Source organism: Lithobates pipiens, unplaced genomic scaffold, assembly GCF_037356315.1.
Source record: "Lithobates pipiens isolate NorthernLeopardFrog02 unplaced genomic scaffold, aLitPip1_a1.2 Scaffold_23, whole genome shotgun sequence".
Classification (NCBI taxonomy): Eukaryota; Metazoa; Chordata; class Amphibia; order Anura; family Ranidae; genus Lithobates; species Lithobates pipiens.
The window spans coordinates 311,798,427-311,823,147 of NW_027507785.1; the positions used below are offsets into that span (position 1 = coordinate 311,798,427).

The 24,721-nt window shown below is 47.2% G+C and overlaps 1 protein-coding gene across 1 annotated transcript; it reads left to right on the top strand.

Annotated features, from left to right (window-relative positions):
* The first annotated feature begins 1,129 nt into the window (after positions 1–1,129).
* RRP7A (ribosomal RNA processing 7 homolog A) lies at positions 1,130–19,864 on the top strand. The gene is made up of 7 exons (XM_077450516.1): positions 1,130–1,292; positions 4,008–4,150; positions 8,929–9,051; positions 12,468–12,591; positions 13,320–13,417; positions 14,701–14,896; positions 19,596–19,864. The coding sequence occupies exons 1-7, from the start codon at positions 1,253–1,255 to the stop codon at positions 19,679–19,681; spliced, it is 810 nt and encodes a 269-aa protein (XP_077306642.1). The 5' UTR covers positions 1,130–1,252; the 3' UTR covers positions 19,682–19,864.
* The last annotated feature ends 4,857 nt before the right edge of the window (positions 19,865–24,721 follow it).

Genomic DNA, 24,721 nt, shown 5'->3' on the forward strand with positions numbered 1-24,721 from the left:
CGCTACCTGGTGATCTCCTTTATATGACCTACTTTGCTAGCTTTTGTTTTGCAATTGTGATTTAGTTGCTGCAAAGTCAGCATGTATATATAGGCTATATATAGCTCAAAACATTTTTATTTTGCACAGGGTATGGACTGGTTGGGACCCCTGTCAGGTTTTTATTGCTGTGCACAATGATTCATTTTTTCCTGTTACCACCAACAATACAATAGCTAAAAGGTATGCTCTTTATTTGCTGCAAATATGCTAAAAGGCATATAAAGGACAAACCCTATGCCGGAAAAACAATAAAATTTACAAGTATAAGGTTTGGCAAGTAATGGGGTTGATTTACTAAAACTGGAGAGTGCAAAATCTGGTGCAGCTCTGCATAGAAAACCAGTCAGTTTTTAGTTTTTTTGTCCATAGATCACTCTTCATAAGCTTTTACAGGATGTCAGTTTAGAGTTAATGGTGTATTACGGCCCTAGAATTATCGCTCTCAGTGGTGATTCCTCACATGTGCAGATCAAATCGCAGATTACCGGATCTACACACACATTTGTGTACATGTGGGGAGGAAAGGGGTGCTTTTAAATTTATTTTTATTACATTTTTTTTTGCACTTTTTTTTTGTTCCGTTTTACTTTATTGCTATCACAGTTGGTCGAAAACGCCCCCTCGTAATACATTTGGGCAGTGACATGTCCTCTTTATGGAGACTTCGGGGGTCTTTCAGATCCCCAATGTCTCCCCTCCCTCCAAAGCAACTAACCAAGCACAGATCATGCTTGGTTAGCTGCTAATGACGCTCTGAAACTGGTAATCATCCATATACTATCAGCCCAAAAGCCAATAGGGGGGCCCTCTAGGATATGCTGTAGCTAATCCTGCTTTGTACTACATTTCTTATTTGCCCACAGAGCACATGGTAGGAAGTAGGCACTTCACCATAATAAAGATGGCCACCGGAGCGCTCTCCTTCTACCGAATCACCCAGCTGCCCACAGCGCACATTGCTGGAATGAGTCGCTTTCCAATAACAAAGATGGCCGGTGATTTCTTGGCTCCGCCCGCACGCTATTCGGTTTCCAAGGAGACGCTGCGTACAAGTTATCGCGTTCTAGGGGCGTGGCCCGGGAGGAAGCTGCCATGGGTCACGTGACCACTACCTCCAGCACGTGGTAAGGAAGCGCCATGGGTGAGGGGCCATCACGTGTATGAGAATAGAAGTCCCCGAGCTGGTACCGGGGGTGATACCAGAGGGACAATGTCGGGACAGGAGTGTGCGGCCCCTGCTGGATATAAAGGTACATGTCCGGTAATATGGGGGGAGGGGGGCAGTGCAGCACAACCCCCTCCCCTTCCATGTATTCACCCATATACAATATTCATAGGACTGTATGTCAGCCTGCAATGAATGGCGGTACCGATCTGGACCGTCAGCCAACCAGTCTGCCATGCTGGATGACCTCTGAGCAGCAGTCATTGGTTGCTAGGATCGCGGCGTCCTAGTAACCAATGACATCATCTGTTTAACACCTTCATAGGCACTGTGAGGAGAGAAGCTGACCTATATGGGGGTGGGGGGTCTGATGGGAATAACTGATGTAACTCTTTTTACATCAGGTGCTGCCATCAGAGCCCCCCCCCCCCCTTACATCAGGTTCTCCCATCAGAGCCCCCCCTCCCTTACACCAGGTGCTCCCATCAGAACACCCCCTCCCTTACATCAGAGCCCCTCCCTCCCTTACATCAGGTACTCCCATCAGAGCCCCTCCCTCCCTTACATCAGGTACTCCCATCAGAGCCCCTCCCTCCCTTACATCAGGTTCTCCCATCAGAGCCCCTCCCTCCCTTACATCAGGTTCTCCCATCAGAGCCTCCCTCCCTTACATCAGGTTCTCCCATCAGAGCCCCCCCCCTTACATCAGGTGCTCCCCCTTACATCGGGTACTCCCATCAGAGCCCCTCCCTCCCTTACATCAGGTGATCCCATCAGAGCCGCCCTCCCTTACATCAGGTGCTCCCATCAGAGCCCCCCCTTACATCAGGTTCTCCCATCAGAGCCCCCCCCTCCCTTATACCAGGTGCTCCCATCAGAACACCCCCTCCCTTACATCAGAGCCCCTCCCTCCCTTACATCAGGTACTCCCATCAGATCCCCTCCCTCCCTTACATCAGGTTCTCCCATCAGAGCCCCCCCCCCCTTACATCAGGTGCTCCCCCTTACATCGGATACTCCCATCAGAGCCCCTCCCTCCCTTACATCAGGTGATCCCATCAGAGCCGCCCTCCCTTACATCAGGTGCTCCCATCAGAGCTCCCCCTCCTCCATCCCTTACATCAGGTGCTCCCATCAGAGCCCCTCCCTCCCTTACATCAGGTGCGCCCATCAGAGCCCCCCTCCCTTACATCAGGTGCTCCCATCAGAGCCCCCCCTCCCTTACATCAGGTGCTCCCATCAGAGCCCCCCCTCCCTTACATCAGATGCTCCCATCAGAGCCCCCCCCTCCCTCCCTGACATCAGGTGCTCCCATTAGAGCCCCCCCTTACATCAGGTGCTCCCATCAGAGCCCCCCCTCTCTCCCTTACATCAGGTGCTCCCATCACAGCCCCCCCTCTCCCTTACATCAGGTGCTCCCATCAGAGCCCCCCCCTCCCTTACATCAGGTGCTCCCATCAGAACACCCCCTCCCTTACATCAGGAGCCCCCCCTTACAACAGGTGCTCCCATCAGAGCCCCCTCCCTCCCTTACATCAGGTGCTCCCATCAGGGCCCCCTCCCTCCCTTACATCAGGAGCCCCCCTTACATCAGGTGCTCCCATCAGAGCCCCCCCCTTACATCAGGAGTCCCCTCTTACATCAGGTACTTCCATCAGAGCCCCCCCCCCCTCCCTTGCATCAGGTGCTCTCATCAGCCCCCCCCTCCCTTGCATCAGGTGCTCCCATCAAAGCCCCCCCCCCCCCTTGCATAGGTGCTCCCATCAGAGCCCCCCCCCCTTGCATCAGGTGCTCCCATCAGAGCCCCCCCCCCCTTGCATCAGGTGCTCCCATCAGAGCTGCCCCCCCCTCCCTTGCATCAGGTGCTCCCATCAGAGCCGCCCCCCCTCCCTTGGATCAGGTGCTCCCATCAGAGCCCCCCCTCCCTTGCATCAGGTGCTTCCATCAGAGCCCCCCCCCCTCCCTTGCATCAGGTGCTCCCATCAGAGCCCCTCCCTTGCATCAGGTGCTCCCATCAGAGCCCCCCCCCCCCCCCTCCCTTGCATCAGGTGCTCCCATCAGAGCCCCCCCCCTCCCTTGCATCAGGTGCTCCCATCAGAGCCCCCCCCCTCCCTTGCATCAGGTGCTCACATCAGAGCCCCCCCCCTCCCTTGCATCAGGTGCTCACATCAGAGCCCCCCCCCCTCCCTTGCATCAGGTGCTCACATCAGAGCCCCCCCCTCCCTTGCATCAGGTGCTCACATCAGAGCCCCCCCCCCTCCCTTGCATCAGGTGCGCCCATCAGAGCCCCCCCCTTGCATCAGGTGCTCCCATCAGAGCCCCCCCCCCCCTTCGTCATGTGCATTCTTCTTGAATCTTGGTGTACTTTGTGCATTTCTTCCAGATCTGTACAGTAATCCAATGTGAGACTTTCCCTCTGTGCAGGAGCTTCCTGTAATAAAGACCGCTCACTGCTGCTCTCTCTCCTTGTGCAGGGTGACTGGTCTTGTCTCCACCCCCTCCTGTAGTCTTCTGCAGGCAACCTGTAGTGAGTGGAGCCTGTTGAGTCCCTCCCACAGCTCCTCTCTCTGCACTGGCTATGTCCCGCCCAGTGATGATGTCACTGCTACTTTTAAAAGATAATATCTGGACTTGCAAAGGCATTTGGTGCTCAGAAAGTAGATATCCTTTGTGGCTATTGAAATATATATATTTAAAGGTTTTTGTGACCAGAGCTCAAGTTGAATATATAAAGATACCATATTTTAACCAATACAATGTGTGTGAATAATGTCATTAAATTTTTTTATTTTTTTAACAGGTATCCCAGTGAAGTTCTCAGCCGAGCACACTTCACAGCACTACTTGTATGCAAAAGAGCACAAAGTAAGGGGCCAGGCGGATAAACCACAATTACAGAATAACACGTTATTTGTAATCAACATCCCAGCATACTGCACAGAGGTAAGAATCAATGAAGTGACTCGTAGCTATGGAAACTGGTCTACGGGGGGGGGGGGTCTCTGATGGGAATATAGCTGATGTTAGGGGGCATTCTGATCATCAGAGCCCCCTTACATCAGGTGTCCCCATCAGAGTCCTCCCTCCTCCCCTTTTATATCAAGATTCCCCATCAGAGTCCCCCCCCCTCCTTACATCAAGATTCCCCATCAGAGTCCTCCTTCCCCACCCCTTTACATCAGGTGTCCCCATCAGAGTCCCCCCCTTTACATCGGGTGTCCCCATCAGAGTCCTCCTCCCCCCCCCTTTACATCAGGTTTTTCCATCAGTCCTCCTCTCTTCACCCCCACTCTTTACATCAGGTGTCCCCATCAGTCTTCCCCCCCCCTTCTTTACATCAGGTGTCCCCATCAGAGTCCCCCCCCCTTTACATCAAGTGTCCCCATCAGAGTCCCCCCCCCCTTTTATATCAAGATTCCCCATCAGAGTAAATCCCTTACATCAAGATTCCCCATCAGAGTCCTCCTTCCCCACCCTTTTACATCAGGTGTCCCCATCAGAGTCCTCCCCCCCCCCCTCTTTACATCAGGTGTCCCCATCAGAGTCCTTCCCCCCCCCCCCTTTACATCAGGTGTCCCCATCAGTCTCCCCCCCCCCTCTTTACATCAGGTGTCCCCATCAGAGTCCCCCCCCCCTTTACATCAGGTGTCCCCATCAGAGTCGTTCTCCCCCCCCCCCCCTTTACATCAGGTTTTCCCATCAGAGTCCTCCTCCCCCCTTTACATCAGGTGTCCCCATCAGAGTCCTCCCCCCCCCCCTTACATCATTTGTCCTATGCTCTGATGCAGGGCTTGCAAGGACAGGCACATTTTCCTTTGTACTGATGAAGTATGGTACATTGAATCCCCTGATACCATCAACTATCTAGACCAGCCGTTCTCAACTAAGGTTCCTTGAGAGGTTGCTAGGAGTTCCTTGAGCTGTGGGTATTTGATGGTGACTGTATAGTTCTGGGTTCTACACCATTTGGCAAAACCAGCAGCAACATGACCCCAATAATGTTGTGTTTTTTTTTTGTTTTTGTTAGCTTTACGTAAGGATGCCATTCTGAACACAGCTGCAAGGGGTGCGTTCTCCCTCCTGACCTCCAATGTATGGGGGCACATTTGTCTTGGACCATGAATAAATACATTTTAGTAAAAGTTCCTCAGAACCTGAAAATTCACTTCAGGGATTCCCCCTTTTTTTGCAGAAGAAGTTTAACCACCTACTGCCCACGCTATAGCCGAATGATGGCTACAGCGGAGGGCATCTGTTGGCGTCCTCCCGTGAGCACGGACGGCACGCTCTTCAATCGCTTAGTCTGAAGGACTGAGCTGATCACAGGTCGGGATAAAGAGCCAATCGTAGGCCCTTTACCCCGTGATCAGCTGTCGGCCAATGACAGCTGATCACAGGATGTAAACACAAGGCGGCTATCAGCTTTTCTTTCCTCAGGCTGACAGCATGAAGAGAGATGAAGAGAGCCGATAACTGGCTTGTGTTAAAGGGACATCGGCACTGATAATCGGGGCACTGATCATCCGTGTTCTGATAATCAGTGCTGTCCCACATGTGCTGCCAAACACTGCTCATCGGTGCCCCCATATCACTGCCCCCTATCACTGCTGCCCTTCCTTTTCTAAGATTTCCTGCCATTTCCTTTCTCAACAGTAACCCAACTCCCTATCTGATCAACCTACATGTCTGAGTCTGACAGCTAAATGAAGATGTGTTGTAGTATGATGGAAGATAACATTAAAGGGGAACTTCACTTCTGCCTCTCTCCCCCCCCCCCCCCCCCCCCAATACTACTTTTGGATAAATTTATTTTTGAGTATTCAGAGAAAATAGCAAGAAGAGGGAGGGGGGCTGTGGACTTTTTAGGCACTAATACAGAAAACAATTTTAATTAATTTTAAAAAAATATAATTTTATTTACAAAAGAACGTGTTTACATAAATACATATTAAAAAAAAAGAAGGAACGAGTCATATATCCTCCAAAGTTTATCAGCAAGGGATGTTACCATCATTTCTATCGTCTTAAATAATATAATTACTGAAGAGTGACAAGATGATGTCTTCAACTGGTAAGTAATCACAGGTTTGTATAAAGATGGTAAAGCATCAAAGATGACAAGGTGCTGATACTGACTTCATGCCCGACATGTTTCGCGTACTTAGGACGCTTCCTCTGGGGCCCAGTTATGACTAATTCCTTTTGCAGAGATAGAAAAACGTAGACACCTAGCAACACACCAAAAATCACAAGTTTGTTTCTATTTTTTCCACCCGAACTCAAGGAGTTCACAGGCAAGACGTATAGTTTAATAAGAACCATATATGTTTATACCAGGTTAGGAGCAGACGCCCAAGAATATAGTATTTCCACCAAAGGGTCTATATGAAGAGATAAATCTTACTGCCTCTATCTCTCCCTACCTTTTCTGCCCCACTGATTCATTGGCATGAATATCTTCCCATTCACAACTGGCTTTTCTTGCTTTGAGGATGTGTTTAAAGCGTAAGATTTATCTCTTCATATAGACCCTTTGGTGGAAATACTATATTCTTGGGCGTCTGCTCCTAACCTGGTATAAACATATTAAACTATACGTCTTGCCTGTGAACCCCTTCAGTTCGGGTGGAAAAATAGAAACAAACTTGTGATTTTTGGCGTGTTGATAGGCGTCTATGTTTTTCTATCTCTGCAAAAGGAATTAGTCATAACTGGGCCCCAGAGGAAGCGTCCGAAGTACGCGAAACATGTCGGGTGTGAAGTCAGTATCAGCACCTTGAATAAAAAAAAAATTATGTAGCGCTACCTGTATATCAATAAATAAATATCACCTAAATTGATCAAAATTGCAATATAAATGAGAAAAAAATGCAAACTCAATAAATAGAGCAAAATAAATATTAAATTGACTAAAGTGCAAACAACGCATATATTATGCGATAATAATCGACACGCAAATAGCTGTGCAAAGTGAAAAGATGGATAAACAGTCCCAATCCAAAATTTCAATAAAGTCCATCCAAGAAAAAACTCCGGTGAAGAAACATCCAGTGCTATCCAAACAATGATATTCCAATTGTGACAGTCTTTGCAATCATGCAATATGTGTACAAGTGCAGGCAAACTCCACAAAAATGCTCCACCTTCAGTGCTTAATGATGCACCCCCCTGTTTCCCCCAGCCTCTCACCTCAATTCGAGACCCCTAAGGGTCATATGCGCTTTGTAAAAAAAAAAAAAAAAAGTTGCTTGCTCTCCTCTATATGGCACACTCATCCATCAGGTACAGTATGTCAGACCATAGGGAAAAAAGAAGGGGACTCTCATGTGTAGTATTCACGAATATTTAATGAAAAATAAAATCCACACTTGCATTTAAAATCGCTGTAGCGCTTGTAAACAAAGAGACTTCCGGTCTCGGCCGTGACCGGAAGTGACGGACACAACACCTGGCTCCTCCCTGACGCGTTGCGTCACAAACACGTGACTTTTTCAAAGAGACCTTGTCATCTTTATGCTTTACCATCTTGTCATCTTTATACAAACCTGTGATTACTTACCAATTGAAGACATCATCTTGTCACTCTTCAGTAATTATATTATTTAAGACGATCGAAATGATGGTAACATCCCTTGCTGATAAACTTTGGAGTATATATGACTCGTTCCTTCTTTTTTAATATCTATTTATGTAAACACGTTCTTTTGTAAATAAAATTATACCTTTTTAATTAATTAAAATAGTTTTCTGTATTAGTGCCTAAAAAGTCCACAGCCCCCCTCTTCTTGCTATTTTCTCTGAATGTAATTTAGGACGCGGCACTTCTATTATAATTTCCCTAGGTGTATCCACCATACCACTAGGTGCATCGATACACCCTTTCTTTATTCTCCTCTCTTAAAGTGGAAGTAAACTCCCCTATCGTTTTCAGCCAAGGAAGCTGCCATCTTTGCCTCTGTTTAATCTTCAACTGCTATGGTGCTGCACATGTGATTCGTTGTGACACCAGCCATTGGATAGTTTGGCTGAGAGCACAGCCAATGTGCAGTTAGCATTCCCGGCATGCCTTTTTTTTTTAACTGTTTAAATCGATGGGTTTACTTCCACTTTAAGTATTCTTGAGGGTTAGCGGGTACCTGGTTTGACAGGTTCCCACTCGGATCGACTAGCCAGTGATGGCGATCCTTGGCACCCCAGATGTTTTGGAACTACATTTCCCATGATGCTCATGCACTCTGCAGCGTAGTGGAGCATCATGAGAAATGTAGTTCCAAAACATCTGGGGTGCCAAGGTTTGCCATCACTGGCCTAGGCAATCCATGCGGAAAGTTTGGCTCCACCCCTTCCTTGCCTGCAGCCTTCTGGAATACATCACAGGTCCCATGAGGCTGCAAGACCATTCATATAGTGCAGCGAGAAGCTGGATGTGAAGCTGCAAGGAGTCACAGCCAGCTTCCTACAGTAAACATGCCGGGACCACGGAACCCTAAGACCGGCAGAGAGGTGGCCTGGGTGAGGGCGGCACTGGATCCCTGGGACAGGTAAGTGTCCTTTTTATTAAATATCAGCAGCTACAGTATTTGTAGTTGCTGACTTTGAATTTTTTTTTGGGGGGGGGGACTGGCACGTGAGTACAGTGTATAATTTGTACTGGTGATGGTTGGGATTTACCGTAAAAAAATTTTCTTATGTAATTTTTCTATTTTTATTTTTTTGTTTAGAAATGTTTATCTAGACTTTTCAGTTGTTGTGGTCATGTGGAGTCTGTGGAAGTGCTTGAGAGGCCCGCTCCATCAGTAAAGGATCATGCCGTTTCCAAATTCTTTAACTTGAATGCGCTAAAGGTGAGTGTGAAGAAATCAGTCCAGGGTCATGGTTATAGTATATAACTATAATCGGAAAACCAGATTCTGTAGAATCAACAGCTGTGCACACGGCCAAAAGTCTGCTGGTGCCGAACCAACCGTTTACACCCGAATTTTGTCCTGTGTACCCAGCTTAAAGTATAACTAAAGGCAAAACTTTTTTTTTTTTTTTTGAATGGCTTGAAGAAGGAATATAATGATTGTCAGTTTTTATTGCTGTCTGTGCCACTGAACCACTTGACCTCCAGAAGATTTACCCCCTCCCCTTCCTGACCAAGCCATTTTTTTTTCTGCTTTAAAACACATACAATAAAAAAAAAAAAAAACACAAATGTAAAAAATTTTAATTCTTAATCAATTTAGGCCAATATGTATTCTGCTACGTACTTTTGGTAATAAAAAATCCCAATAAGCCCCAAAAAAATAAAAAAAATAATATTGATTAGTTTGGGGAAAAGTTATACCATCTACAAACTTTGGGATATATTAAAGCGGGAGTCCGCCGGGACTCCGGTTTTTTTTTTTTTTTTTTTAAAGTCAGCAGCTACAAATACTGCAGCTGCTGACTTTTAAAATAGTGACACTTACCTGTCCAGCGCGCCCACGATGTCGGCACCCGAAGCCGATCTCTAGATCGACACTCGAGTGCTGCCGCCGCCATCTTGGGTATGGGAATCTGGAAATGGAGCCTTTCGGCTTCATTTCCCGGTTCCCTACTGCGCATGCGCGAGCCGCGCTGCGCAATGAGGACGGTCCCCGCTGCCTCTGGGATCTGTGTGTTTCCCAGCAGGCAGCGGGGCACTTGCGGAAGGGGGCGGGCACTTGCGGAAAGGGGCGTAATGTACGCCCCTTTCCGCAGAGAGCTAGCCCGGAAGTGGGTGCAGTTACCTGGATTATCCAGGTAACTGCACCCCCCTCCCCCCTGAAAGGTGCCAATTGTGGCGCCGGAGGGGGGGAGGAATCCGATGAGCGGAAGGTCCATTTTAGGGTGGACCTCCGCTTTAATGAAATTATATACTGACATATAATTGGACACATAGGTTGGATTTGATGGACTTGTGTCTCTTTTCGACCTCACCTACTATGTAACTGTTTATATTAGGGCTGCCACGACGAGTCGACTACCAAAATACGTCGACGTGCGTGCAGGGCGTCGATGCGTCACACTGCTCCGTGTATTCCGCTCTCCTCCATGCTATATATATATATATTTCTTTTAACTTTACAAAAAATAAGTACATAAAAAAAGTAAGATAAAAGAATATAACTAATATATATATGTGTATATATGTGTGTGTGTGTGTGTGTATGTATGTATATATATATATATATATATATATATATATATATATATATATATATATATATATATATATATATATATTAGTGTGTGTACTAGTTATATTCTTTTATCTTACCTTTTTTTTTATTTATTTTTTGTGTACTTAGCATTTTTTGTAAAGTTATCCAAAGGATTAATTAGCTTATCAAAAAAAAAAAAACACTAGATTAATAAAAAATAAATAATAATCGTATAGTCGATGAGTAATCGAAAAAATAATCAATAGATTAGTCAACAGACAAACTAATCGTTAGTTGCAGCTCTAGTTATATATATAATCTCAATCAGAGGAACTTCAATCTCCCTTAAAGCCTTTGTAAAAAAATAAAATAAAGATCCTGTTCCTTTAAAGCATGTTATACAGCACAGTGCTTGTGCTGTGTCATTTGGACCCCCGTATCACCTGAAATACCTGGCTGATCCTGCCTAGCTATGCCCTCCCCTCTGCAAACCGACCACAATAATTATGGCCGCTGAGCCCTGACACCATGGTCAGTTTGATTCCGTCATCTGCTGCCTGCTATCTGTCTCCTGTGTCCTTCTCCCCTCTTTGCCTGTCTGCTCGTACCAGTGCCTGCTCCCCCCCAACTGCTCCTGCTGCTCTCATATCTGCTATTAAATACTCCCATCCTATCTGTATCATTATAATAATTGTACCTGTTAATGTAAAAAATCTGCCCATTTGTGCCTATATATGAGTGTGGCTCCAGGCGCTCAGCTGATTGTCATCTCTCTCCCCCTCCTCCCTGTCTGATTTCAGCAGGAGGGCTTGGCCCCACCCACTGCAGCTGTGAGCCAAAGAGAGAGCCAACAGTCAGCTGAGTGCCAGGAGCTGCGCTCATATAGGGAAAATCAAGCAGATTTTTTACAGAACACAGGCGCAGGGACAATTATTATAATGCTACATAGAGGATGGGAGCATTTAGTAGAAGGGGGTTAACAACCACTTGCCTACTGGGCACTTTTACCCCCTTCCTGCCCAGGCCAATTTTCAGCTTTCAGAGCTATTGCACTTTAAATGACATTTGCGTGGTCATGCAGCACTGTACCCATATGAAAAAAGTTGATGTTTTTTTCACACAAATAGAGCTTTCTTTTAGTGGTATTTAATCACCACTGGGGGTTTTATTTTTTGCAAAATAAACTAAAAAAAAAGACTGAAAATTTGGAACAAAAACCTTTTCAAAGTTTGTTATAAAATTTTGGAAACGGGTCATTTTTCTGCTGCACTGATGAGTGCTGATGGGGCAGCACTAATGAGGTGGCACTGGTAGGCTACAGTGATACATGACACTGATGGGGAGACACTGATTGGCAGCACTGGTGAGCACTGCTGGGACTGCACAGATAATCGGGACACTGATGATCAGTGCCCTGATTATCGGTGTACATATCCCTTTTAGAGAAACTGGTTATCCACTCTCTTCTCCACTCCTCATGCTGTCAGCGCGAGGAAAGGAGTACAGATAACCGGCTTCTATTTACATCCGTGATCAGCTGTGATTGGGCACAGCTGATCACGTGGTAAAGAGCCGCTGATTGGCTCCTTCTCCAATCTGTAGTCTGTGTCTCCTCTGGACACTGTGATCACAGAGCGTGCCACCAGCGCCCAGCAACGGGTGGGTGCGATCACGGGAGGCCGTCATATGGCGGCCTCCCAGAACTAGCCGTCTGCGCTATAGCCCTCATTTTGGTATAGCACGGTTGGCAGGTGGTTAATGATGGCCCCATCCCGCCTTCACCAGTGCCTCCCATTTTTTTATTTTATTTTTTTGGTGCATGCACAGCTTCAGGACCTGGCAGAGCCCTGTGGCACATCTGTGCACAAGCCAAGTTTTAAGCATGCAGACAAAACAGAGGTCCTGGACCTCCTTAACTGTTTCATTTTCATGTGCAAGCGCCTTCAGCACATCTGTGCATGCATGTGCAATATCATTCCCACCCAGGCAAGGGAGGAGGAAGTTCAGCACAAAAAATATAAAAAAACTGTAAAAAAATTATAGTTTTTGTATTTGTTCTTTTATTATAAAATTCTTTTTTTTTACTTTTACAGGGATATAAAGTGGCTTATGTGGTGTTTAAAAATTCCTCAGGGCTTCGTGAGTTCAATTCCATTAAGTTTACAACACCCTTGGTTTTATCAGGAGAGGATCATGTTATAAAAACTGGAATCCAAGGTGTGTAGAATTTTTTTGTTTTCTGGTAAAGGTGACTTCAGATGTCTAACCCTTCTGTTTAGAGTAAACTTTTCTACAAAGCAACATTAACATTGCTGACCACACCTTCTACATATATTAGCTGCTTGGTAGTCATGATGATTATCTGGTTTCAATGCTTTGAGACGCCCTCGGACAAGTATGCACATACGTTTTTCTTTTAGGCTGGGTTCACACTGCTGTGGTGTACGAGATCGGATGTGATTCGCACCACACCGCACTGCAGTGCAAATCACATGCGATCTCTGTGCGAGGCGATTTCAGCCATACAGATAGTATGGCTGAATTCGCATCGCATCCGGCCCAAACTCGTACAGGACCTTTTTTTTTTTTTTTTTGGTCCGCAGCAGAATCGGATCGCATGGGTGTTCACACCATGCAATCCGATTCCTGTCCGAGTTTGAAAATCGCACTGCGATATGCGAACTGATTTGGAGGTGTCATTAACTTTTCACCGACACTCCCAGCAGTTCGCATAGGGCAGTGTGAACTGGCGGGAGGCATGCGATGCGGGGACCCGCAGTAGATTCGCAGCGTTCCCGCATCGCAGCTCTAACTGGAGGACATCTACTTTGCCAAACGAGTGGACAAATGAATATGGAATTCAGGAGCCAGCTCCATTGATGCCCAGAGGAAGCCTTAAAAATTAGGCCTTAGCTGTCATATTTTTGATTTTTTTTTTTCTCCAGGTTGGATAGAAGGTTATGAGATGTCCCTCGTTGATGTTACTGAACTCCAAGCCGAAGTTGAGCAATACATGCAGGAATATGACAAGAAAGTTGCAGAGGTAAGATATAAAAAAAAAAAAAGTGTTAAAATATGACAAGAATTGCTAAGTTAAAAATTTGATTTTCTTTTCTTTTTTGTTTTTTAACTCGCCTCTAAATGCCTGTTGCTAGGGGGTCCCTCGTAGTCTGCCTCTTTTAGTGCACGGGCACCCGATGTCACTTGCCCTCGGCGCAGTCAGTCATCTGGGACACCTGACAGGTCCCAGATGACTGCGCGGCGTATCACGGCGTGCGGTGCCGCAGTGGGTGCCTGGCTGTGAAGCCACAGCTGGGTGCCCACAGTAAGAATGCCGGCGCTGCCGAGCGTAGGGGGGGGGCTAGCGGAGCTTTGTTCCCCCGCATCACTGGACCCTGGGACAGGTAAGTGTCCGATTATTAAAAGTCAGCAGCTGCAGTATTTGTAGCTGCTGACTTTTTTTATTTTTTTTAAGGGGCACCCCACTTTAAAATGGTTATATAAAGGTAGAGGCAGTACTTAAAGTGATTTCATTTACAGGCCTTGCTCCCCGCAAGGCCTGCAAATGAAAAGCATAATGGGTTAGTATGCACCACATACTAGTCCATTATACGACACTTACCTGCAAACGCAGCCCGCGCTGTCCCCTGAGTAGGCCACGTCCATCTTTACCCCACTTCCTTCCGGGGCCACGGACTCCGGTTCCGTGACTGTCCGGAGTCGCGTCATGTCACTCACGCGCACTGGAGCCGTCAGTCACGGCACACGCTGGGGGAAGAAACGGCACGGTGGTCCGTTTCTTCACAGCGCATGCGCCAATGACGACATCGGCGCACTACAAGCGAAATATCTCCTAAACGGCGCACGTTTAGGAGATATTTCCACTACCTATAGGTAAGCCTTATTCTAGGCTTACCTATAGGTAAAAGTCAACAAAAAAGGGTTTACAACCACTTTAAAGGCTTTATTTTAAATGCAAATTTCTGCTCTGTGTAGTGGTTTTGCACAGAGCATCCCTGATCTTCCACTTCTCTGGTCCTTCGCCGGCGCTCTTGGCTCCAGAGCTTGCAATTGGGGGCACCCAAGCAGGCTTGTTCCCAAGCTGCAGGTCTGCGTGTCCATTCACACACACACAGCCATGGATTGGCCCCACCCCCTCCTTCTCGTTGGCTCACTGGCAGCTCCCGCTGCTGTCTCGGTTACTGATGCACATTCATGAGATCAGTCTCATGCACATCTTTTCGGAGTTACACTTTTGGGTGGAACTCCACTTTAAAATGAAAATGACTGGCAAAATACTAAGTGTCCTTATTTCCATCTGCACAGAAAGAAGAAGAAGCCAAGGAAGAGGAGGAGCCCGATGAGGACGGCTGGGTGACGGTTACAAGGAAAGGACGGCGTCCAGGTTTAGCAAGAACCGAAGCTGTCAGTATTCGTGTGGCAGAAAAAGAAAAGAAGAAGAGAGCCCAGAAGGAACTTTTGGCTTTCTATGCCTTTCAGAATCGTAACAGCAAAAAAGAATGTAGGTTTTCTTTTCTACTACAGCAGAAATATGTACATGTGGGAATTATTTTTTTATTAATAACAGGAAAGATACTGCTCAACCGCAAAGTGCAGTAAACCCATGAACTGGTATTTCTTGAAAATTGGTGAAATATAATTTAGCCAGCAAAATTTCAAAAGCCAACTCGGATCGCTATACAGATTGATATACCTTTGTTAATTGACTGAATGAAACATCCAGACTGCAGAAAAAGAAACTGAGTGATACAGGCTGTCAAGTAGGTAGTAGGATGTGTGTGGCAACCTATTTGAGTTAAAGACCCTGATTTGAGGAAATGAAACATTTTTTTAAAGCTATAGTCAGAAATCAAGCCAGAGTCAGCAACAGATAGACTGGAACAAGCTGGGTGAGCAGCAGGTAGACAAGAGCAGACTGTGGCCATAGTACAAGCTGGGTCAGCAAGAGGTAGACAAGAGCAGCTTGTGGTAAGGATACAAGCTAGGTCAGCAACAGGTAGACACAAGCAACCTGTGGAACAGATATAAGCTGGGTCAGCAACAGGTAGACAACAGCAACCTGCAGTAAGGAGACAAGCTAGGTCAGCAACAGTTAAATAAGAAAAACTTGCAGTAAGGATACAAGCTGGGTCAGTAACAGGCAGACGAGAGCGACCTGTGGTAAAGATACAAGCTTGGTCAGCAACAGTTTGTCAAGAGCAACTTGCAGTAAGGATACAGGTCAGCAAGAGGTAGACAAGCAACCTGCAGAATGGATATAAGCTGGGTCAGCAAGAGGAAGACTAGCTACCTGCTGTAAGGATACAAGCTAGGTCAGCAACAGGTAGACAAGCAACCTGCGGCATGGATTTTAGCTGTATCAACAAGAGGTAGACAAGCACAGCCTGCGGTAAGGATACATGCTAGGTCAGCAACCGGTAGACAAAAGCAACCGGTGGAACAGATATAAGCTGGGTCAGCAAGAGGTAGACAAGAAAAACCTGCAGTAAGGATACAGGCTAGGTCAGCAAGAGGTAGACGACCAACCTGCAGGACGGGTAAAGGCTGGGTCAGCAACAGGTAGACAAGAGCAACCTGCAGTAAGGATACAAGCTACGTTAGCAACAGGTAGACAAGAAAAACCTGCAGTAAGGAAACAAGCTGGGTCAGTAACAGGTAGACAAGAGCAACCTGTGCTAAGGATACAAGCTGGGTCAGTAACGGTTAGACAAGAGCAGCCTGCAGAATGGATATAAGCTAGGTCAGCAACAGGTAGACAAGAGCAATGTGTGGCTAAGGATACAAGCTATGCAGCAACAGATACATAGAAATAAGATAAGGTACCTGGGTTTCAGGGTAGGTAGCTGAAGACCATCCAGCAATCTGTGGTCACAGCATTGATCTTACCAGTCCTTTTGACGCTACCTCTGAAATGTTGTGTACGTGCCCATATGCATGTGCCTGCACTAGGGCTGCAACGGGTCAGAAAACTCACGGATCGGATCCTTCCTCAGAGTCACGGATCAGATAATTTTTCGGATCGGCAAATAATAATTGAATTTGCAAAAATTTGTGAAAATTCCACCACCATATAGTCCCCACTGTACTATCTACACTCTCCCCACTGTAATGGAAATCCCCCCCCCACTGTAATATTGGCTGAGCATGGCTGGGTATTGGCAGGGTATTGGCGGAGTATTGGCAGGGTATGGAGGGATGGCTGTGACTGCAATTGTCACAGAGCAGCAGAGTGATCTCATTGTAAAAGGCCGACGGGCGCACCAAGATGGCCGCCCCTCCGGAAATAGGCCGAAGCAGCGGCCTTTCCTAAGGCCCAGACCGCTGCGTGTGCCGATCGGATCACAGATTGGTGACAATCCGTTGCGCCCCTAGCCTGCACTCATCTGGAAATGATCCTAGGCCTATGTTTGCATGCAGGATTATGCTCATGTGCACGCCATTATACTGGGGCACACCCAAGTCATTGGGAGAAATATCTGCTGTCCCATCGCCATTTGATGTTACAGCGCTGGGAATGCAGAGCTGAGTTGCAGGGAAGGTGTAGCTGTTGGATCACATGACGACAACAAGGGAGTGAGTTAAAGGAAAAAAGTATTTGCACAGATCCTTTTTTTTTTTTTTTTTTTTTTTAAATACAGGCTATGCAGCATGGGTAACAGGAGGGGGAGGGAATGTGTTAAAAAAGCCTTTCATACCATTTTTAAGTAATTAAGGAAATATTTTATAATCCAAAAATATAAGCTTTTAGTATACAGTGCAACACTTTACTAACCACTTCTTGACCGAGCTATAGCCAACTGACGGCTACAGCGTGGCCATCCAGTCATTAGACGCCCTCCCAGTACCTCTAGCTGCGCATCTGGGGCACTCTGTGATTGCTGTGCCCTGATCACAGATCAGGGCAAAGGGCCAATCACAGCAGCCCTCTACCATGTGATCAGCTGTGTCCAATCACAGCTAATCACCTGTAAACCAGTTTGCCGGTTATCACCGTTTCTTTCCTATCACGCTGTCGCAGTGTGAGGAGAGGAAAGCTGGTAACCGGCAAGTGTAACTGGGGACATCTACACCAGGGGTGGCCAATCCTTTTGAAGAACAAGGGCCACTTAAGCAACTTGGTAACCGGTCGCAGGCCACAATGAGCGGTGCAGGTGGATGACAGGTCTGTGTCCATTCCGCATATGTGGAGCGGACATGGACGCAGCCCGCTCTACTCTATGGGCCCCCTGATCTGATCCACCCAGATGGAAGGGGATGGATCCGATTCTGTTTTCTTCAGCAGATTGGTTTGGGGGTCAGCGGGTGTAAACTGACTTCAGCCACTCCATAGAGGTGAATGGAGGGTCTGATTGATCCTGTAAAAGGGCCTAAGGCTGCTTTCACACTGATGTGCTGTGGTTTACCCCATACCAAGAGTGTGTTGCACTGCACCTGTGGCTTTCCTGTGGGTTAGCTGCACTTTCCCATAGAATTCTATTATATCCTGCAAATGTGAAGCACTTTCTGAAAGTGCCCCAACCTCGCAGGTAATAACAGAAGTCTATGGCTCAGTGCAGGGGACCCACAGGTGCATTGCACTGCACCTGTGGATCAGTTTGAAAGTAGCCCATTGATCACTGAACAACAAATATGCCCATGTGTGTTTTTTTTTTTTTTTTTTTTTTTTTTTTTAGTATTAAACTTGCCTTTAATAACAGTCTTCTGTTCAGGTATTCAGGCTGTTGCTGTCTCAGGCAGGGTGCATTTGGTATCATTCCGCCTGTAACAGGAGTTGGCGCTATACAGGACGCATCGGCTTATGCTCTACAGCCACTTGCTTCCTCTTCCTCTTCCTTCATTCACAACACTGATGCTCTGGGATGGCGGCTTAGCAATCTGCGATCTGGGCCTGCCAACTCAGAGCATGAGGTCACGGGGCCACATCAGAGGGCTCCACAGGCCACATGTGGCCCCTGGTTGGGCACCCCTGATCTACACTGATAATCAGTGCAGCCCCAACAGTAGGGGTGCAACGGATCAAAAAACTCACGGATTGGATTGTTCCTTGGATCAGAGTAACAGATCGGATCATTTTTCGGATCAGCGAATAATTGAATTTGCAAAAGCCTGTGAAAATGCCACCACTATATATTCCCCACTGTAATATCCACGTCATCTCCCCCCACTGTAATATTGGCTGGGTATGGCAGAGTATTGGCAGGGTATTGCAGAGTATGGAGGGATGGCTGTGACTTCAATTGTCACAGAGCAGCGCTGTGGGCACTACAGATCCAGCCCACAGCGCTGCTGCCATCCGATCTCTCCCCTCCACTGTACAGATCTGTACACAGGAGAGAGAGGAACCGGCGGCGTCATGACGCCGGTTTGTTTACAAGTGATCGCTCCGTCATTTGACGGAGCGATCACATTGTAAATGGCCGACGGGTGCACCAAGATGGCCACCGCTCCGGAACTAGGCCGAAGCCGGGGCCTTTCCTAAGGTCGAGACCATGGAGCGCTCTGCGGATTGCGGCGTGTGGATCACGGATCGGTGACAATCCGTTGCACCACTACCCAACAGTGCAGCCTCATCAGCGCATATCACTGAAAGAGAAAAATTACTTGCAAAATTTTATAATAGAAACTAAGAACAAAAAATAAAAACAGTGGAAGATTAAATACCACCAAGAGAAAGCTCTATTTGTGTAAAGGAAAAATAATAAAATTAATTTGGGTACAGTGTTGCATGACGGCGCAATTGTCAAAGTGCGACAGCGCTGAAAGTTGGCCTGGGCAGGAAGGGGGGTAAAAAGTGCCCAGATAGCAAGAGGTTAAAGCATATCTAAACACAAATTCTTTTTTTTTTTTTTAAGCAGTCTTTTTTTATTTTCACTTGGTGATCTGCCAATAACACACTTCCAGTCCAGAAATAACACTCTATCGCCTGCATCAGAGCAACAGAAGCAAGATAGAACCACAGGACTCCGCCCTTTTAGATAATGTTTTAATATATGTCTTTATTTGTCTTCACTACATAAGTACATATAGTATGTTGTAATGGAATGTGCTGTAAAGGCCCGCCCCCTTTCCAACAATCATGATGGGCACAAGAAACCTTCCTGCTTGTCCCAATTGTGTCCAATTAGAATTCTTGTTTTCGTTTTTTATTTTTCTGTATTTTTTTTTGTTTTTTTATTTATTTATTTTTTTTTCTCCCCCAGTCTTGGCTGAACTACATAGAAAGTTTGAGGAAGACAAGCAGAAGATTGCAATAATGCGAGCACAGAGGAAATTCCGGCCTTACTGAAGGACTCGACATGGCAGATAAGATACGGCGCAAAGTGATGTTTCCGACAGACATCGGTGAAAAGTGCCACAAGAAAGTTGTAGCAGAAAAAAATATATTTAAGGTTGAAAGGAAGACGGGACTTTTTAAATATTTTCAGATTTTTTAAGGGTTAATAAAAAAATCTATAAAATTTCTGACCAAGCATGTCTTATATTTATTTTCTTTAATATTTAAAATTTGGTCCAGTATCTTTTCATTGAATGCGGTTGATGCGGCTCAGCATTGAACAGAGCGCAGGAGCTGCTGGGGTGAACTTTTCAAGTTGCCCAGTGGGTGATTGGATGCAGGGCCATCCTAGCAGCCAATCACCTGCTGGGTAATGCAAAGAATTAACCCACGGCAGCTCCCGCGCTCTGTTCAATGCTGTGCCTCCCACACCTGATCCAGAAATTTTATGACTGCTCCCGCTGCTATGCTCTAAGGTAGGAGAGGGAATGGGGGCAGAGGACACTACTCTGGCTGTGCGTGTGATGTGAAGAGGGGCAGTGCTGTGTAGGGGGTGATGTAAAGGGAGGGAGCAGTGCTCTGGGGGGGGGGGGGGGTTGATGTAAAGGGAGACAATGCTGTGGGGTGGGTGTTTAATATGAAGAGGGCAGAGCACACTATTGTGAGGGGTGTGATTTTTAGGGGGCAGTGCTTTGGGGGGATATAAAGGGGGGGGCAGTGCTGTGGGGGTTTAATATGAAGAGGGCAGAGCATGCTATTGAGGGGGGTTGTGATGTAAGGGGGGCAGTGCTTTGGGGGGAGGGATGTAAAGGGGGGCAGTGCTGTGGGGTGGGTGTTTGATATAAAGAGGAAAGAGCATACTATTGTGGAGGGGTTGTGACGTAAGAGGGGGGCAGTGCCTTGGGGGGGGGGGGTGATGTAAAGAGGGCAGAGCATACTACTGTGGGGGGGTGATGTGAGGGGCTGTGCTTTGCGGGGATAAAAAGGGGGCAGTGCTATGGGGGTTTAATATGAAGAGGGCAGAGCATGCTATTGAGGAGGGTTGTGATGTAAGGGGGGGGGGCAGTGCTTTGCGGGGAGAGATGTAAAGGGGGGCAGTGCTGTGGGTGGGTGTTTGATATAAAGAGGGAAGAGCATACTACTGTGGGGTGGGGGGGGTTGTGATGTGAGGTGGCAGTGCTTTGGGGGGGATATAAAGGGGAGCCGTGCTGTGGGTGGGTATTTGATATGAAGAGGGAAGAGCATACTACTGTGGGGTGGGGGGGGGGGGTTGTGATGTGAGGTGGCAGTGCTTTGGGGGGGATATAAAGGGGAGCAGTGCTGTGGGTGGGTGTTTGATATGAAGAGGGAAGAGCATGATATTGAGGGGGGTTGTGATGTAAGGAGGGGCAGTACTTTGGGGGAGGGATGTAAGGGGGGCAGTGCTGTGGGGTGGGTGTTTGATATGAAGAGGGGAGAGCACACTACTGTTGGGGGGGATTTGAGAATGAGAGGGGGATGTAAAGGGGGCACAGTTCTGCTGGTGAGGCGCTGATGTGAAGGGGCAAAGGACCGTACTGTGGGGGAGGGATGTGAAGGGGGTCGGTGACAGTAGTGTTTAACGGATGTGGTAATTTGAAGGGGGTTGAGGACTGCTGTGAATAAAGAGGGTGCATGATGTGAAGGGGGTGATGTGCAGGGGGCCTGAGAACACTACTGTGAAGTGGGGGGGGGGGGGGACACTGTTGTAAGGGAATGTGATGTAGGAGGGGAGGGGGCTGATACAAATGCGGTTTGGGCCTCTGGGGAAATACATTTTTACTGATCGGACCTGTGAATTTTAATTCAATACCCCTGATATTGAGGGTGTCGCACAATATTTTTTCGTTTTCTGTAAGAAAGGGGAAACCATGGTGGATTCGTTTTGCACAGGCTCCATGGTGGAAGTATAAACACCACATAGAGGGCAGAGCTTCCCAGGTGCTCGATCCACAGTCGCTGGCTGAGTAGAGCAATGTAGAAAAAAATGATCGGCACTCCGGTTGTTGCTCTTAAAATTTCTTAATTTTATTCAATAGCCACAGCGAACAAACGCTGATTAAGTCAGTTGACGTGTTTCAGCCTATAAGGCCTTAGTCATAAGCATGGCCTTGGCAGAAGGTCCTCTAGAAAAGTTCACACCAATCAGGAGAGTGGGTGCACATTTACTAAAATGATATGGATCAGTCCTGCAATGTCATATGGGTCCATAAAAAAGCAGCGGTAATGCTTTAGGATGTCACCTTTAGGATGTTGAACACTTCAGCAGAAGAAATGTACCCATGTATACGCCTACACACATTTACCCAAGATCTTTATGGAACACTGTACTCGGGATCTTTCTGTCAACAAGATCCTGAGTATACACATCGGTAAATGATTACGCCTGCATTCAAATGGCCTAAATGACCTCAGGATTTCCCAAGAGCGGGAGACAACATGGCACTCTATGCACCCCCTCTGCAGTGAGCAGTAGGTAGAGGCTATCTTTGCCAAGCCATTTACGTTTGAGTTAGACGTGTGCCTACATCTACCTCTCCTCTGAAGCATGATCTACACATGGATTGCATTTCAGAGGTAATTGACAGGCGGTGAGGATGTGATGCTGCCTGTGCACTCAGTTGCAGGGCATTTGTGTGTTTTCCCATTCACCTGAGTTGGTTTTGTTCAGTGGGCTTGCTGATCCCTACATGTCAGGTAGTTTTTGCCACAGGTACTAAGCATCGCAAACCACAGCCTATTGCAGCTTTGGGGTGGGAGGTAGGGGGGGTTTGTTAAAAACATGGCTCAGCTGCGTTTTTACTGCCCCCCCCCCCCAACCACACATCTAAATGAGACCCTAGAGCTGGTTCACACTGGAATGTGCGTGTTCCTGTCCGGTTCTGACAGCCGTTCATTTGAATGGAATGAGGCAAATGTAGTGCAAGCACAATTTTTCAGATCTCACTGCACCAAGCTGCATGCTACCATAAGATGTGGTGGATGCAGTGTTGGTCATCTTACTTTAAAAAAGTAATTAGTTAAGTTACAAATTACTTCTCCCAAAAAGTAATTGCGTTAGTAACTCAGTTATTACATTAGAAAAGTAATTAGTTACTCAGCAAAGTAACTGTGACTTTTTTTTTTTTTACTATTCTAAGGGGCGACTCTAGTATTACTGTAAGCAAGGGGCGCGTCACCCCCCCCCCCTGCATGTCTATTTCCCCTCTGTACCCCCCTGTGCGTCTGTCCCCCCCCCCCCCACATATATCTGTACCCCACTACACATCTGTCATCCCCCCCACACAAATATATATATGTTTCCCCTCTGTACATCTGTCCCCCCCCCCCCCAAACTCACAGATCGGATCGTTCCTCGGATCAGGGTCACGGATCGCATCATTTTTCGGATCAGCAGATAATAACTGAATTTGCAAAAAAATATTCCACCACCATATAGTCCCACTGTAATATCAACAATCTCCCCCACTGTAATATCCACATCATCTCCCCCACTGTAATATTGGCTGGGTATGGCAGAGTATTGGCAGGGTACTGCAGAGTATTGCATGGTATTGCAGAGTATTGGCAGGGTATGGAGGGATGGCTGTGATTGCAATTGTCACAAAGCAGCGCTGTGGGCACTACAGATGCAGCCCACAGCGCTGCTGCCATCCGATTTCTCCCCTCCACTGTACAGATCTGTACACAGAGGGGAGAGAGGAACCGGCGTCATCATGACGCCGGTTTGTTTACAAGTGATTGCTCCGTCATTTGACGGAGCGATCACATTGTAAACGGACGATGGGTGCACCAAGATTGCCACCTCTCCGGAGCTAGGCCGAAGCCGCGGCCTTTCCTAAGCGTGTGACGATCCGTTGCTCCCCTAGTGGCAGTAGATGTAATTGCGGCCTTACGGGAATTACATCTACCGCCCCCCCATGGCTGTAGATATAATTGCGGTAACGCCACCCAAGTAATGGGACCGGCGTTATCATGAGGGGAAGAGTAATCGGTTAGATTACTCGTTACCCTCTAAAGAAACGGTGTTAAGTAACAGCGTTTACTTTAACTCAGTTACTTACATCACTGGGTGGATGCAAATGTGCTGTGTTTTACGAGATGTGTTTGGGGTTCCATTAATAATCCATTGGCACCCACATGCCATTTGCAAGGGGAGAAATTTCATCTATGGTGTGAGAAACGCACGTGGAACATGCCTTTGCTGCACCACGTTTTGGTGGGAATAGGCCCTTCATCAGCCATACTTCTATTAGTGCTGTAGAGTTGTGTAGAAAGGCCCCAGGCCTCCTTTGGTCTAATGAGAACCTCCAGGGCCGGAGATAGCTGACATCCTTCTGTATATGGCGGGTTGTATGGCATAGTGGGTGTAATGCGAGGTAGATTGATTGGGCGGCAGACACTTCTTGGATGCAAAAGAGATTTTATTTCACTTAACAGAACTTTGGGATAGAGGGTTAGGGCCAGGACACCCTTAGGTAGTTGCAAGATTAATTGGCAGACTCCGAGACTTCCAACAGCACAGCCATGCAGGGAAAGACATCCAGCAAGACACCACATCTGCATGTGTAGGAATGCTGTCTCCTATGGCAACAGTCTTTAACAGTTTCCAACACAAGTTGTAACAGTTCCTTCGCTTCTGCTGCAATCACTTTTTGTAGTTCTTCAGCCCACTGAGCTCCCGGTGTCTCTCACTAGACCCTCTGATTCTCTGCCACTGAATCCCTTGAGCTCCTCCAATCTTCACTGTAGTATCTTCCTCAAGCGTTACCCCCACCTCTCTGCTGGTCCCTAGCTTGGCACTCCAGATACTTCTCAAGCTTCACTCCGCTGGCCTGATCAGTCCCTGGCTTGGCACACAAGGCTGCTCTGCAAGCGTCCCCTCCGCGGGTTTGGTTTCTGGCTTGATATCCACTGAAGTTTCCCAATTTTTCAGTCCCCGGTTGGTGAGAATTCTGCTCCGGTACTCACTGTGGTCCCCGGTAATAAGGTGGATGGTCTCTTAGTGGCGACAGATTCCCCTCTACCTCCGAC